The 14,411-nt window shown below is 48.9% G+C and overlaps 2 protein-coding genes across 7 annotated transcripts in view; both read right to left on the bottom strand.

Moving 5' to 3' along the window:
* Positions 1–7,400: 7,400 nt before the first annotated feature.
* Positions 7,401–10,352, bottom strand: LOC143204226 (uncharacterized). Of its 3 annotated transcripts, none has more exons than XM_076416746.1 (11): positions 9,661–10,352; positions 9,363–9,603; positions 9,226–9,294; positions 9,130–9,168; positions 8,992–9,075; positions 8,871–8,933; positions 8,775–8,813; positions 8,670–8,708; positions 7,721–8,590; positions 7,549–7,663; positions 7,401–7,494 (listed from the first exon to the last, which is right to left on the bottom strand). In XM_076416746.1, the coding sequence occupies exons 1-11, from the start codon at positions 9,895–9,897 to the stop codon at positions 7,485–7,487; spliced, it is 1,806 nt and encodes a 601-aa protein (XP_076272861.1). In that variant the 5' UTR covers positions 9,898–10,352; the 3' UTR covers positions 7,401–7,484. The 3 variants fall into 3 exon arrangements, with proteins under 3 accessions (XP_076272861.1, XP_076272863.1, XP_076272862.1); XM_076416748.1 differs by having other exon boundaries at positions 8,998–9,075; positions 9,661–9,927; XM_076416747.1 differs by having other exon boundaries at positions 8,995–9,075; positions 9,661–9,927.
* Positions 10,353–10,482: 130 nt separating this feature from the next.
* The window catches only part of LOC143204221 (piezo-type mechanosensitive ion channel component), a 31,771-nt gene continuing 27,842 nt past the window's right edge, over positions 10,483–14,411 (bottom strand). For 3 of the 4 annotated variants that reach the window (XM_076416729.1, XM_076416726.1, XM_076416730.1), the window contains 16 exons: positions 14,225–14,375; positions 14,016–14,164; positions 13,874–13,965; positions 13,333–13,800; positions 13,170–13,283; positions 13,025–13,114; positions 12,807–12,957; positions 12,533–12,747; positions 12,195–12,480; positions 11,891–12,138; positions 11,644–11,825; positions 11,335–11,586; positions 11,155–11,281; positions 10,933–11,082; positions 10,759–10,876; positions 10,483–10,619 (listed from right to left, as the gene is read on the bottom strand). In XM_076416729.1, coding sequence (XP_076272844.1) covers positions 10,494–10,619; positions 10,759–10,876; positions 10,933–11,082; positions 11,155–11,281; positions 11,335–11,586; positions 11,644–11,825; positions 11,891–12,138; positions 12,195–12,480; positions 12,533–12,747; positions 12,807–12,957; positions 13,025–13,114; positions 13,170–13,283; positions 13,333–13,800; positions 13,874–13,965; positions 14,016–14,164; positions 14,225–14,375 — 2,919 coding nt within the window. In that variant the 3' untranslated portion in view covers positions 10,483–10,493. The remainder of the gene's footprint in view (positions 10,620–10,758; positions 10,877–10,932; positions 11,083–11,154; positions 11,282–11,334; positions 11,587–11,643; positions 11,826–11,890; positions 12,139–12,194; positions 12,481–12,532; positions 12,748–12,806; positions 12,958–13,024; positions 13,115–13,169; positions 13,284–13,332; positions 13,801–13,873; positions 13,966–14,015; positions 14,165–14,224; positions 14,376–14,411) is intronic. The other variant, XM_076416727.1, reaches the window with a different exon arrangement.

Genomic DNA, 14,411 nt, shown 5'->3' on the forward strand with positions numbered 1-14,411 from the left:
CAAACCAAACCAAACCAAACCAAACCAAACCAACCCAAACCAACCCCCACACCACACCCAACACCCCACCCACCCAAACCCCCACCCCCCCACCCAACCACACCACACCAAACCAAACCAAACCCAACCACCCAAACCACCCAACAAACCCAACCCAAACCAAACCAAACCAAACCCAACCCCAAACCAACCCAACCAAACCAAACCAACCCAAACCAAACCAAACCAAACCAAACTCAAACCAAACCAAACCAAACCAAACCAAACCAAACCAAACCAACCAAACCAAACCCAAACCAAACCAAACCAACCAAACCAAACCAAACCAAACCAAACCAACCAACCCAAACCAAACCACCAAACCCAACCACCCAAACCAAACCACCAAACCACCCAACCAAACCAACCAAACCAAACCAAACCAAACCAAAACCAAACCAAACCAAACCAAACCAAACCAAACCCAACACCAAACAAAACCAAACCAAACCAAACCAAACCCAAACCAAACCAAACCAAACAAACCAAACCAAACCAAACCAAACCAACCAAACCAAACCAAACCAACCAAACCAAACCCCACCAACCAAACCAAACCAAACCAAACCAACCAAACCAAACCAAACCAAACCACCCACCAAACCAACCACCAAACCAAACCAAACCAAACCAAACCACACCCAACCACCAAACCAACCAAACCAAACCAAACCAAACCCAACCAAACCAAACCAAACCAAACCAACCAACCAAACCAAACCAAACCAAACCAAACCAAACCAAACCAAACCAAACCAAACCAAACCAAACCAAACCAAACCAAACCAAACCAAACCAAACCAAACCAAACCAAACCAAACCAAACCAAACCAAACCAAACCAAACCAAACCAAACCAAACCAAACCAAACCAAACCAAACCAAACCAAACCAAACCAAACCAAACCAAACCAAACCAAACCAAACCAAACCAAACCAAACCAAACCAAACCAAACCAAACCAAACCAAACCAAACCAAACCAAACCAAACCAAACCAAACCAAACCAAACCAAACCAAACCAAACCAAACCAAACCAAACCAAACCAAACCAAACCAAACCAAACCAAACCAAACCAAACCAAACCAAACCAAACCAAACCAAACCAAACCAAACCAAACCAAACCAAACCAAACCAAACCAAACCAAACCAAACCAAACCAAACCAAACCAAACCAAACCAAACCAAACCAAACCAAACCAAACCAAACCAAACCAAACCAAACCAAACCAAACCAAACCAAACCAAACCAAACCAAACCAAACCAAACCAAACCAAACCAAACCAAACCAAACCAAACCAAACCAAACCAAACCAAACCAAACCAAACCAAACCAAACCAAACCAAACCAAACCAAACCAAACCAAACCAAACCAAACCAAACCAAACCAAACCAAACCAAACCAAACCAAACCAAACCAAACCAAACCAAACCAAACCAAACCAAACCAAACCAAACCAAACCAAACCAAACCAAACCAAACCAAACCAAACCAAACCAAACCAAACCAAACCAAACCAAACCAAACCAAACCAAACCAAACCAAACCAAACCAAACCAAACCAAACCAAACCAAACCAAACCAAACCAAACCAAACCAAACCAAACCAAACCAAACCAAACCAAACCAAACCAAACCAAACCAAACCAAACCAAACCAAACCAAACCAAACCAAACCAAACCAAACCAAACCAAACCAAACCAAACCAAACCAAACCAAACCAAACCAAACCAAACCAAACCAAACCAAACCAAACCAAACCAAACCAAACCAAACCAAACCAAACCAAACCAAACCAAACCAAACCAAACCAAACCAAACCAAACCAAACCAAACCAAACCAAACCAAACCAAACCAAACCAAACCAAACCAAACCAAACCAAACCAAACCAAACCAAACCAAACCAAACCAAACCAAACCAAACCAAACCAAACCAAACCAAACCAAACCAAACCAAACCAAACCAAACCAAACCAAACCAAACCAAACCAAACCAAACCAAACCAAACCAAACCAAACCAAACCAAACCAAACCAAACCAAACCAAACCAAACCAAACCAAACCAAACCTCTGACCAAACCAAACCAAACCAAACCAAACCTCTGACCAAACCAAACCAAACCAAACCAAACCTCTGACCAAACCAAACCAAACCAAACCAAACCTCTGACCAAACCAAACCAAACCAAACCAAACCTCTGACCAAACCAAACCAAACCAAACCAAACCTCTGACCAAACCAAACCAAACCAAACCAAACCTCTGACCAAACCAAACCAAACCAAACCAAACCTCTGACCAAACCAAACCAAACCAAACCAAACCTCTGACCAAACCAAACCAAACCAAACCAAACCTCTGACCAAACCAAACCAAACCAAACCAAACCTCTGACCAAACCAAACCAAACCAAACCAAACCTCTGACCAAACCAAACCAAACCAAACCAAACCTCTGACCAAACCAAACCAAACCAAACCAAACCTCTGACCAAACCAAACCAAACCAAACCAAACCTCTGACCAAACCAAACCAAACCAAACCAAACCTCTGACCAAACCAAACCAAACCAAACCAAACCTCTGACCAAACCAAACCAAACCAAACCAAACCTCTGACCAAACCAAACCAAACCAAACCAAACCTCTGACCAAACCAAACCAAACCAAACCAAACCTCTGACCAAACCAAACCAAACCAAACCAAACCTCTGACCAAACCAAACCAAACCAAACCAAACCTCTGACCAAACCAAACCAAACCAAACCAAACCTCTGACCAAACCAAACCAAACCAAACCAAACCTCTGACCAAACCAAACCAAACCAAACCAAACCTCTGACCAAACCAAACCAAACCAAACCAAACCTCTGACCAAACCAAACCAAACCAAACCAAACCTCTGACCAAACCAAACCAAACCAAACCAAACCTCTGACCAAACCAAACCAAACCAAACCAAACCTCTGACCAAACCAAACCAAACCAAACCAAACCTCTGACCAAACCAAACCAAACCAAACCAAACCTCTGACCAAACCAAACCAAACCAAACCAAACCTCTGACCAAACCAAACCAAACCAAACCAAACCTCTGACCAAACCAAACCAAACCAAACCAAACCTCTGACCAAACCAAACCAAACCAAACCAAACCTCTGACCAAACCAAACCAAACCAAACCAAACCTCTGACCAAACCAAACCAAACCAAACCAAACCTCTGACCAAACCAAACCAAACCAAACCAAACCTCTGACCAAACCAAACCAAACCAAACCAAACCTCTGACCAAACCAAACCAAACCAAACCAAACCTCTGACCAAACCAAACCAAACCAAACCAAACCTCTGACCAAACCAAACCAAACCAAACCAAACCTCTGACCAAACCAAACCAAACCAAACCAAACCTCTGACCAAACCAAACCAAACCAAACCAAACCTCTGACCAAACCAAACCAAACCAAACCAAACCTCTGACCAAACCAAACCAAACCAAACCAAACCTCTGACCAAACCAAACCAAACCAAACCAAACCTCTGACCAAACCAAACCAAACCAAACCAAACCTCTGACCAAACCAAACCAAACCAAACCAAACCTCTGACCAAACCAAACCAAACCAAACCAAACCTCTGACCAAACCAAACCAAACCAAACCAAACCTCTGACCAAACCAAACCAAACCAAACCAAACCTCTGACCAAACCAAACCAAACCAAACCAAACCTCTGACCAAACCAAACCAAACCAAACCAAACCTCTGACCAAACCAAACCAAACCAAACCAAACCTCTGACCAAACCAAACCAAACCAAACCAAACCTCTGACCAAACCAAACCAAACCAAACCAAACCTCTGACCAAACCAAACCAAACCAAACCAAACCTCTGACCAAACCAAACCAAACCAAACCAAACCTCTGACCAAACCAAACCAAACCAAACCAAACCTCTGACCAAACCAAACCAAACCAAACCAAACCTCTGACCAAACCAAACCAAACCAAACCAAACCTCTGACCAAACCAAACCAAACCAAACCAAACCTCTGACCAAACCAAACCAAACCAAACCAAACCTCTGACCAAACCAAACCAAACCAAACCAAACCTCTGACCAAACCAAACCAAACCAAACCAAACCTCTGACCAAACCAAACCAAACCAAACCAAACCTCTGACCAAACCAAACCAAACCAAACCAAACCTCTGACCAAACCAAACCAAACCAAACCAAACCTCTGACCAAACCAAACCAAACCAAACCAAACCTCTGACCAAACCAAACCAAACCAAACCAAACCTCTGACCAAACCAAACCAAACCAAACCAAACCTCTGACCAAACCAAACCAAACCAAACCAAACCTCTGACCAAACCAAACCAAACCAAACCAAACCTCTGACCAAACCAAACCAAACCAAACCAAACCTCTGACCAAACCAAACCAAACCAAACCAAACCTCTGACCAAACCAAACCAAACCAAACCAAACCTCTGACCAAACCAAACCAAACCAAACCAAACCTCTGACCAAACCAAACCAAACCAAACCAAACCTCTGACCAAACCAAACCAAACCAAACCAAACCTCTGACCAAACCAAACCAAACCAAACCAAACCTCTGACCAAACCAAACCAAACCAAACCAAACCTCTGACCAAACCAAACCAAACCAAACCAAACCTCTGACCAAACCAAACCAAACCAAACCAAACCTCTGACCAAACCAAACCAAACCAAACCAAACCTCTGACCAAACCAAACCAAACCAAACCAAACCTCTGACCAAACCAAACCAAACCAAACCAAACCTCTGACCAAACCAAACCAAACCAAACCAAACCTCTGACCAAACCAAACCAAACCAAACCAAACCTCTGACCAAACCAAACCAAACCAAACCAAACCTCTGACCAAACCAAACCAAACCAAACCAAACCTCTGACCAAACCAAACCAAACCAAACCAAACCTCTGACCAAACCAAACCAAACCAAACCAAACCTCTGACCAAACCAAACCAAACCAAACCAAACCTCTGACCAAACCAAACCAAACCAAACCAAACCTCTGACCAAACCAAACCAAACCAAACCAAACCTCTGACCAAACCAAACCAAACCAAACCAAACCTCTGACCAAACCAAACCAAACCAAACCAAACCTCTGACCAAACCAAACCAAACCAAACCAAACCTCTGACCAAACCAAACCAAACCAAACCAAACCTCTGACCAAACCAAACCAAACCAAACCAAACCTCTGACCAAACCAAACCAAACCAAACCAAACCTCTGACCAAACCAAACCAAACCAAACCAAACCTCTGACCAAACCAAACCAAACCAAACCAAACCTCTGACCAAACCAAACCAAACCAAACCAAACCTCTGACCAAACCAAACCAAACCAAACCAAACCTCTGACCAAACCAAACCAAACCAAACCAAACCTCTGACCAAACCAAACCAAACCAAACCAAACCTCTGACCAAACCAAACCAAACCAAACCAAACCTCTGACCAAACCAAACCAAACCAAACCAAACCTCTGACCAAACCAAACCAAACCAAACCAAACCTCTGACCAAACCAAACCAAACCAAACCAAACCTCTGACCAAACCAAACCAAACCAAACCAAACCTCTGACCAAACCAAACCAAACCAAACCAAACCTCTGACCAAACCAAACCAAACCAAACCAAACCTCTGACCAAACCAAACCAAACCAAACCAAACCTCTGACCAAACCAAACCAAACCAAACCAAACCTCTGACCAAACCAAACCAAACCAAACCAAACCTCTGACCAAACCAAACCAAACCAAACCAAACCTCTGACCAAACCAAACCAAACCAAACCAAACCTCTGACCAAACCAAACCAAACCAAACCAAACCTCTGACCAAACCAAACCAAACCAAACCAAACCTCTGACCAAACCAAACCAAACCAAACCAAACCTCTGACCAAACCAAACCAAACCAAACCAAACCTCTGACCAAACCAAACCAAACCAAACCAAACCTCTGACCAAACCAAACCAAACCAAACCAAACCTCTGACCAAACCAAACCAAACCAAACCAAACCTCTCACCAAACCAAACCAAACCAAACCAAACCAAACCTCTGACCAAACCAAACCAAACCAAACCATACCTCTGACCAAACCAAACCAAACCAAACCAAACCTCTGACCAAACCAAACCAAACCAAACCCCCCATCGAACCCCCCCATCGAACCCCCCATCGAACCGAAAACTGTAGAGGCAGTGAGAGAAGCCTTACTGTTTGAGGAAAATAGCAGACCATCTTCGTAGTCATCTCTACTCCGTGTTTACTGAGTGAGAAGTGACACCGAAGACATACGGAGGGGATAACTTGCAAAGTGATAATAATTGATATTATGGAGCGGGATAAAAAATTATAGAATTATTAAAATGGCTATTAAAAAGCAGGGGTTGGTGATAGAACATTTGGATAGGTGAACATTTAGAAAATAAATATAAAAAAAATAAATTTTGAGGTGGACACCCCTTATCACTTAGGGGTTTGAAAAATAGACAGTAGTCGATTCTCAGATCTACTGAATATTCATACAAAATTTCATAACAATCGGTCAAGCCGTTTCTGAGGAGTATGGAAACGAACATTGTGACATGTGAATTTTATATGTATAACAATTTAACGTAGTTCAAATGTCTACTTATCAATATCAATATCATTGTAATCTGTACGTTTAATATATTGACGCAATGATCTAAACTAACAAATATGATATTGAAACGTGGAAAATTATCAAGAAGGCAAATATTTTAATTTCTAAGTATTATTATTTTATATTTACACATACGACTTTATCAAATGTTGACTTTGTAAATTAATAATTTCTTTCATTTTATGAAATAAGTTTCACATTATAGAAAATAATTTTATTTCCTACAATTACAGTTACATATATCCTTCAATCACCTAATTGCTTCAACGTATACAAGTCTGTACTAGGAACAGACAGATTAGGTACAGACAAACATTTTTGTAACAAAAGTGATAAAATGCCATATTTTTAGACTTGCATTAATTATTCTAGCTTTCATTTTGTTAAAATCGAGAGTTTCATACAGTTCAATGTTTTTGCCTGCGTACTCCAACAGTGTTGCTATTAATTGGCTTGGTATATTTATAAAATTATTTAAAATTACTTAAGTGAAGCAAAAATGACATCGATGGTAAGCCATAAAATATGGCATGTGTTAATAACGAAATTGCACAGAGTAGCATGAAAAATGTGGAAGGAAATTAGGAAGGCGGATTATATTGACGGGGAGCAAAATACACAAAAGTTTAACGTGCGAACAAGTTTATTGCCAATCGTTCAAAACAGTGCAACGTGAGCCTTAAAACACTGTGGACCTAAAAGAATAATCTCATCTGCCGCTGAAAAATTGAGCAAATCAATAAACCCATTCAAACCGGCAACAATAAACTTACTAGCTACTACTTTTTGCGGACGCCGAGGCTGACGCGCTGGCCGTAGCGAAGGCTCCTCCTCCGCCTCCACCTTTGCCACCGCAGCCGCTGGAACAACCGCCGCTTCCACCATAACCTAAAAGAAATGGTTCCTTTCCTATCAAACCCTTTATTTCGTACTAACACCAGGTACCTCCTGAACCACCAAGTCCTCCACCGGCTGCACTCGATCCGGATCCTCCGAAACCGCCGCTGTGGCTTCCCGCGCCGCCACCGGCTCCTCCACCCAGACCACCGCCAAGTCCTCCTCCAAAGCCTCCTCCTTTTCCTCCTCCTAAGCCCCCGAATCCTCCTCCGCTAGATCCACCAAATCCTCCGCCGGAACTACCGCCGTGTCCGCCTCCAGCACCACCGGCACCTCCGAACCCTCCTCCGAGTCCGCCGCCGGCGCCACCACCACCTGCTCCTCCGTATCCACCTCCGCTTGAGCCTCCAAATCCGCCACCAGTCGATCCGCCAAATCCTCCGCCGGAACCACCTCCGGTGCCGCCGCCCTTACCGCCAGCGCCTCCGAAACCGCCCCCACCGGGGCCGCCGAATCCTCCTCCAGAGCTTCCACCATGGCCGGCACCAGCCCCCCCTGCTCCTCCAAATCCTCCACCGAGTCCACCTCCGGCACCGCCACCGGAGCCGCCGAATCCTCCGGAAGAACCTCCCCCACTAGAGCCGCCGAATCCTCCACCTGAGCTTCCACCGTGGCCGGCACCAGCTCCCCCTGCTCCGCCAAATCCTCCACCGAGTCCGGCACCGGAGCCGCCGAATCCTCCGGAAGAACCTCCCCCACTAGAGCCGCCGAATCCTCCACCAGAGCTTCCACCGTGGCCGGCACCAGCTCCTCCTGCTCCTCCGAAACCTCCGCCGCTAGAACCGCCAAATCCTCCGCCGGCACTACCGCCGTGTCCACTTCCGGCACCCCCGAATCCTCCTCCGAGTCCTCCACCGGCGCCGCCTCCAAGCCCACCGCCGCCACTTCCTTTACCGCCTCCAATGACTGTGACCTGACCTGAAAAAGAAGCAAATCGATATTGAAACTGTTCGAATCGCAGTTTGAAAACAAAACGATTCCAAGTTTACACACTCACCGGTCGCAAAGCCGTCGGAACCACTGCCGCCACCGCCACCTATGGGTTAAAAGTAAAACAATGTACACGTCGAGTTTGAAATATTCCGAATAATGAAGTACGAACCGGTTCCGCCGCCGTGGCCGCCTCCGACACCACTGCCTGCTGCAAAATTATTTCGATTTAACATAAATGCTATTGCAAAACGTCCACTCGACTCACCTCCTCCGAATCCGCCGGAGCTGCCACCTGCAAAGCCGCCGCCTCCACTTCCCGAATGTCCGGCTGCAATGAGGTTATGGTGGAAAAATAATTAACAGACCCGCATCAATTACGCCCTTACCTCCTCCTCCTCCTCCTCCGAGTCCGCCACCTAATCCGCCGCCTAATCCTCCGCCTAATCCTCCGCCCAAACCGCCACCGGCTCCTGCAAATTTAAAGTTTTCATTCCGTCAAGGCGCTCGTTTCACCTCACCCTCACCTCCGCCTCCGCTACCGCCGTGTCCTCCTGACGAACCACCTGTAAGCGAAAAACCAACCGTCAGATTGACCGACGCGATGAAAAATTACCTCCAACCTGAGAATCCACCGCCGCCACCCGCGCCGCCTCCACCTCCGGCGCCGCCGCCAAATCCTGCCCCGAAACCTACCGAAACGAATGGAAACTGGAAATGCTGCAGCCGCTACACTACAACGCACGCCGATCGTACTTACCGCCGCCCTTTCCGCCGGCCAACTGGCTCAAGAACCCGCCTAGGCCTTCGATGCCGCCCAAAGCGCCGCCGCCGCCAAAGCCACCTCCGCCGCCTCCTCCCCCACCGCCGCCTCCACCTGCTCCGAAGCCTCCACCGAAGCCGCCACCGGAACCGCCGCCATAGCTGCCGCTGTAGCTCGACCCCTTGCTGTACCTCCTGCTGCGTGGTTTACCCTCTGATGGCGGCAACACCGCGAAATGCTGAAACGACAACAACGAAGGATGAAGGACGAGAGGGACGAGAGAACTAACGCGTACCTGTCCTTGCACTTTGGTTCCTTTTGCCGGTTTGAAGTAGATCCCGTCGCCGGCCGAGTCCAGCGGGATGGGCTTGGTCAGCAGGACGCCCTTGTCCCCGTCGCCGCCCTCGGGTTTGCGTCCCTGCAAGTCGCTAACTAGGTAGACCTTGTCCTCGGTGTCTCCGGCCCTGGCCCCGGCCAGAACGACGGCCCACCAACAGACCAGAACGGCTCCGTGTACTGCGTGTCGCCTCATGGTTCACAGCGATCTGTGGTTCCGGATCGAGTTGCCCCATTTATAGTCGGCCGCCGACGTAAAAATTTACGCGGAATTGTGATGTTCGGTCACGATTCTCTTTATTATATAATTAACCAGTCACAGTGCATCGTATACCACAAACATATTGTTTTTTCTTCTCGCATATTTTTTATATGGATTTAATTTTAAATGTGATTCGATTCCGGCGCGAGCGCTGGCCGCCGGAATTCCCGCCAAATATCGATCGGCCAGTCATCGCGTATGCGGTTTTAGATGTTGCGAGATGCGAATATTAAATGGGACGCGATTAGATTTACCATTGGGTTGGACTGAAAGGCCCCGACGGCCGCTTCCGCCCTAAAAATCGCTCCCATCGACGAGAATCAACAAAACGATCTCGACGATGACACCTGAAAACCTGTTAATCCTTTTTTATGGCCTTTGCGGAGAATCTGCGGCGGCGGCGGCGGCGATCGAATCGCTAATGTCACGGTTATAAATAATCGCCATTGAAACGCCAAACCTGTTTATTTAACAATGTAAAACAAAGAAAACGCTTACAAAGACTAGGAACGGTATTAACGAAAACAATCTTAAACTTCTTTGGTTAATCGGATGCAGATCTCGCGAGAGCGCATGATAAACACCAGCTCCTCGAATATTTCCTCCTCCAACTCGAAATTGCCAATGTCCCTGGCGACGTAAACTTCCAGGCATTTCTGCAACGACAACGACAGTCGATCATTTCGAGAATCGAAGTGTTTCGTCGTTAACCGACGCCGAGAGCGGTTCTCGGTATCGATTAACGCGCGAAACAAACAACCGCAAAAGCCGCCTTCGTGACGACGGACGACTAACCCTCAGCAACACCTCCGGGTTGGGGATGTCTTCGATCCATATCTCTTCCGCCTTGATCATCATCTCGCGGATCAGCGAGAAGATAATCATGAAGTAGATCAGGTACATGCCCAGGATCCTGCAACGGAACGAGTAAGGGCGACGGAAAGGGAAGTGTTGGTCGCCAGAACTCACCCGCTGGCCGTTACGTAGGAAATGGTTGAGGAGAAGACCTTTTCGTTGAACACGTACACCACGATGTTGTCGCAGGTGTTCATGACGAGATCCTTAAGGTAGAACTGGTAATTTTCGTCCTGTTCCGAACAGTACTCCTGCATCTCCCACCTATGGCCCGACGAACGAAAGAAAAAACGATCAGCAAAAACAAACTGGAACGACCGCAAACGCAAAACTCACCAATACTTGTTGGAGTCTCTCTGCAGGGCCACCAGCAGGCTTCTAAAACTGGTCGAGTCTGCGCGCGCGTCGTCGTCGTCGTCCTCTTCGTCGTCCGTCTTGTCGCTTTCGTACCCGTGGCTGTATTCTGTCGAATGAAAGAGTGACACCGGATGGAACGGGAAAATGTCGACTACTTACTGTCGCTGATGAGCTCCATCATGGGCAGCGATGTGGGTTTGCCCTCCTTGTCGATCTGCAGGAACTTGGGCAGCACCGCGGGAATAAAGACGGGCTCCGTGGCCGACGCGTTGGTCAACATCTGCAGCAGGTGGTCGCGCTCTTCGGGGGCCAGCGCGTACGACGTCTGTCCGAACGTCTTTTCCTTCTTGTCGCCGCCGTGGCCTTGATGTAAGTATTCGATGGTAAGGCGCGCAAACAGCGGTTCTTTGTCTGCGAGGCACGTCGTCTCAATCTAGTCTTTGCGCTTTTCGATTGGCGCCGACTTACCGTCTCCCACCCTGGACACGAATTCCTCGAACCTGCTCGGCGACATGTCCCACGTGGTCAGGCTGAAGCGCGACCAGCTGGCGGCGATGATGTCTTCGGGCTGGAAGGTGCTGAAGACGCTCTTAACCATTTCAATGTTGTTGAAGGTCTTGGTGAGGTTCATGTACAAATTCTGGTTGAACCTGGCGGAAGTGAGAGGGTGACGGAGGGTGGGAGGAACGGAGGCTGCGGATGCCGCAGTACTTACACCGTGACGGTCTTGCCGTGGGCGTAGGCGTGGAAGATGGGATATTCGGTGCCCAGGAAGACGCTCATCTTCAGGCGGGCGGGGCGCGTGGTCACGCCCACCGTGTCACTCAGTGAGAACAGCAGGAAGGGCAGGATGAGGGTGAGCGTCAGCAGAACGAACAGAGTGCCGCCGATCAGGTACTTGATCTTCCGGTTCTTGCGCTTGCCCGAGCCCTTGTCGGTGAGCAGCTCAAAGTTGCGCTCGCACTAGACCAACGACCGAAAATGAAGAACGGGTGCCACCTACGCCTCACCACCGCTACCATCTGCTCGAATATGTTGTTGGTGATGTCCTCCATCTTGAACCACTGCGACACCCCCAGACACGAATCGGTGCACGTCCAGTCCAGCAGCGAACGCATCTCAAACAGGTACGGGATGAGGATGTACATCTTGAAGGCGAACCGGTGGAAGAGGGTGTAGCCGCTCCACAGGCAGTGAAACGACGTCAGCAGCGGGTAGCCGTTGCGGATCTGGTAGGCGGAGAACAGGAAGTAGAGGCATTTGAGTACGTAGAACACCTGCACGGGCGGCGTCCTGTTGAACGTCCTGGAAAGCAAAAGCCGAGTGAGAGAATCGGAGACGAGGGCGATGACCCCACTTTTGCGTCACCATCGGGTACAGCACGAAGAACCAGATGTGGAACGCAATCACCTGGAAGAAGTGGAACAGAATCTTGACGAAGCGCCTTCGGCCCTTGTAGATCCACCTGTCGAACACCATGAGGCCGAACAGGCACAGGAACACGCTGATGAAGGAGATTGGCACGCGGTTGAACTTTAAGAATCCCACGAAGCCCAGCGTCTCTCCCTCGCCCTGCAACAGCGACAGTTGGTCAACGTGGTCGGGCCACGGCTCCTCTTTGCGATCCCTACCACGAAGGCGTAGAAGAAGAACGATACGATAAAGAGGTTGATGAGGTCGCAGAGGAACATGGGCGTGTACACGTCTACGGGAAGCTGCGTGGACGACGGGAACAGCAGCTGTTGGGTGAAGAGACGAAACTGTTCGGCGTATTTCTGAATTCTGTAACGGAAAATGCCAAGTTTACGGGGGACCGGCTTAACCGGGGGGCGCATGTCGTCGATTTTACCCGTGCATCAGCGACTGTGGAAAGTAGTCGCTCAAGGGAACTTGCGTGCTGCTTACGGTGTAGGTCCGCGTCCCTGTCCCCGTCTGTCCCCTGAAAGTTCCGACCGTTAGTTGGAGGACGTCGGCAAAGCCGTCGTACTCGATACCTGCTCGGGACGGGCCACAGCGCCCGATTCTTGAGCTCGTAATCGCCATCGTCCAGCAACTTGACGGTCCTGTGCGCAACCGACTTCCACAACCCCAACGACTGCAACAACGACCTGCAACAGCAAACGTCCAACAACGCCCAAAAGTCCCGATACTAGATACCTGTGGAAGAGCAGCACGCTCAACATGACGATGTTGAAGGTGGTGTTGATGTTGCGCCGCAAGCCGATGATGGTGGGCGGATAGAACTTGTTGTTCTCGAACTGGTACGCGTTCCAGTCCACGACGTCCATGACGAAAAAGTTGCAAATCAGCAACATGATCTGCAACAGACGTGACGTGAGCGCCGGGGAAGGGGCGCGCCCCGCGGCGGCCCCACTCACCAGCACGTAGGCGATGCTGGTCACCCAGAAGGTCTTGGACGGTTTCGGCATCGACAACGAGCCCCAGCAAAACACCATCAGCAGCAGCGGCAACGAGATAAAGTCGGAGCGAAACACTTGTCGCATCACGATGCAGAAATAGCACAACCACTCCGAGTAGCACAGGAACCAGTACCACAGGGCCATCGCCAACTTGACGTAGATGGACGCCTCGTAAGCGGTCGGACGGTGCGCGGCCTGCGACGCCCTGAAAACAGAAACAGAGTCGACGGCAAAAAACGGAGACGCTCCACCACTGGTCGTCGCGGCCTTCGACTTACGAATTATTCAGGGGCGGCGGGGAAAGGCGGGCAGTCGGGTGCCACACTTGATTCAAACCGACTCTCTCTCCCGTGATGTATTGCGGGTTTTCCTGCAGAGGCAACGGACGTGGTCACGATTCACGTTAATTACGCGCTTTACCTTCATGAACGCCTTCTCCACGTTGACTTCGGCCAGCACCCGCCTGAACGAGCGCGTCGAGTGGTTCAACAAGGCCGTGATCGACACGACGCCGCCCTCCGCCATCCCCAGCAGGAATTCCCCCGCCTCCGCCGGTTTCCTCATCCAGGCTGAATTAAAAAAAACACACAATCAACGAGCCAGACTCGCGGGGAGCGTCCCTCAAAGACCTGCGGGTTGCCAGGAGTCCTGGTCGAGGCTCGTGCTCGCGGCCTCTTGCGTCGATGGCGTGGCCGAAGTCGCGTCTCTCTTGCGTCTCCGCCGCGCTCTGCGCTCCTGCAACACGCTGGACGCATCCACTTGTATGGCCATCGTCAGGAACTGCAACAGAAGAAGTGTTCAAGACAACTAACTCCG

The sequence above is a fragment of the Rhynchophorus ferrugineus genome, unplaced genomic scaffold, assembly GCF_030347505.1.
Source record: "Rhynchophorus ferrugineus isolate W39M unplaced genomic scaffold, kcgeb_rfMv2 rfM10, whole genome shotgun sequence".
Taxonomy (NCBI): Eukaryota; Metazoa; Arthropoda; class Insecta; order Coleoptera; family Curculionidae; genus Rhynchophorus; species Rhynchophorus ferrugineus.

Excerpts from the sequence above, each read along its gene's own strand:
- LOC143204226 (XM_076416746.1), bottom strand. The coding sequence starts at position 9,897 with ATGAGGCGACACGCAGTACACGGAGCCGTTCTGGTCTGTTGGTGGGCC. Across the intron at positions 9,604-9,660 it reads GAACCAAAGTGCAAGGACAG|CATTTCGCGGTGTTGCCGCC; the intron begins GTACGCGTTAGT and ends TTGTCGTTTCAG. Across the intron at positions 9,295-9,362 it reads GGCCGGCGGAAAGGGCGGCG|GTTTCGGGGCAGGATTTGGC; the intron begins GTAAGTACGATC and ends TCGTTTCGGTAG.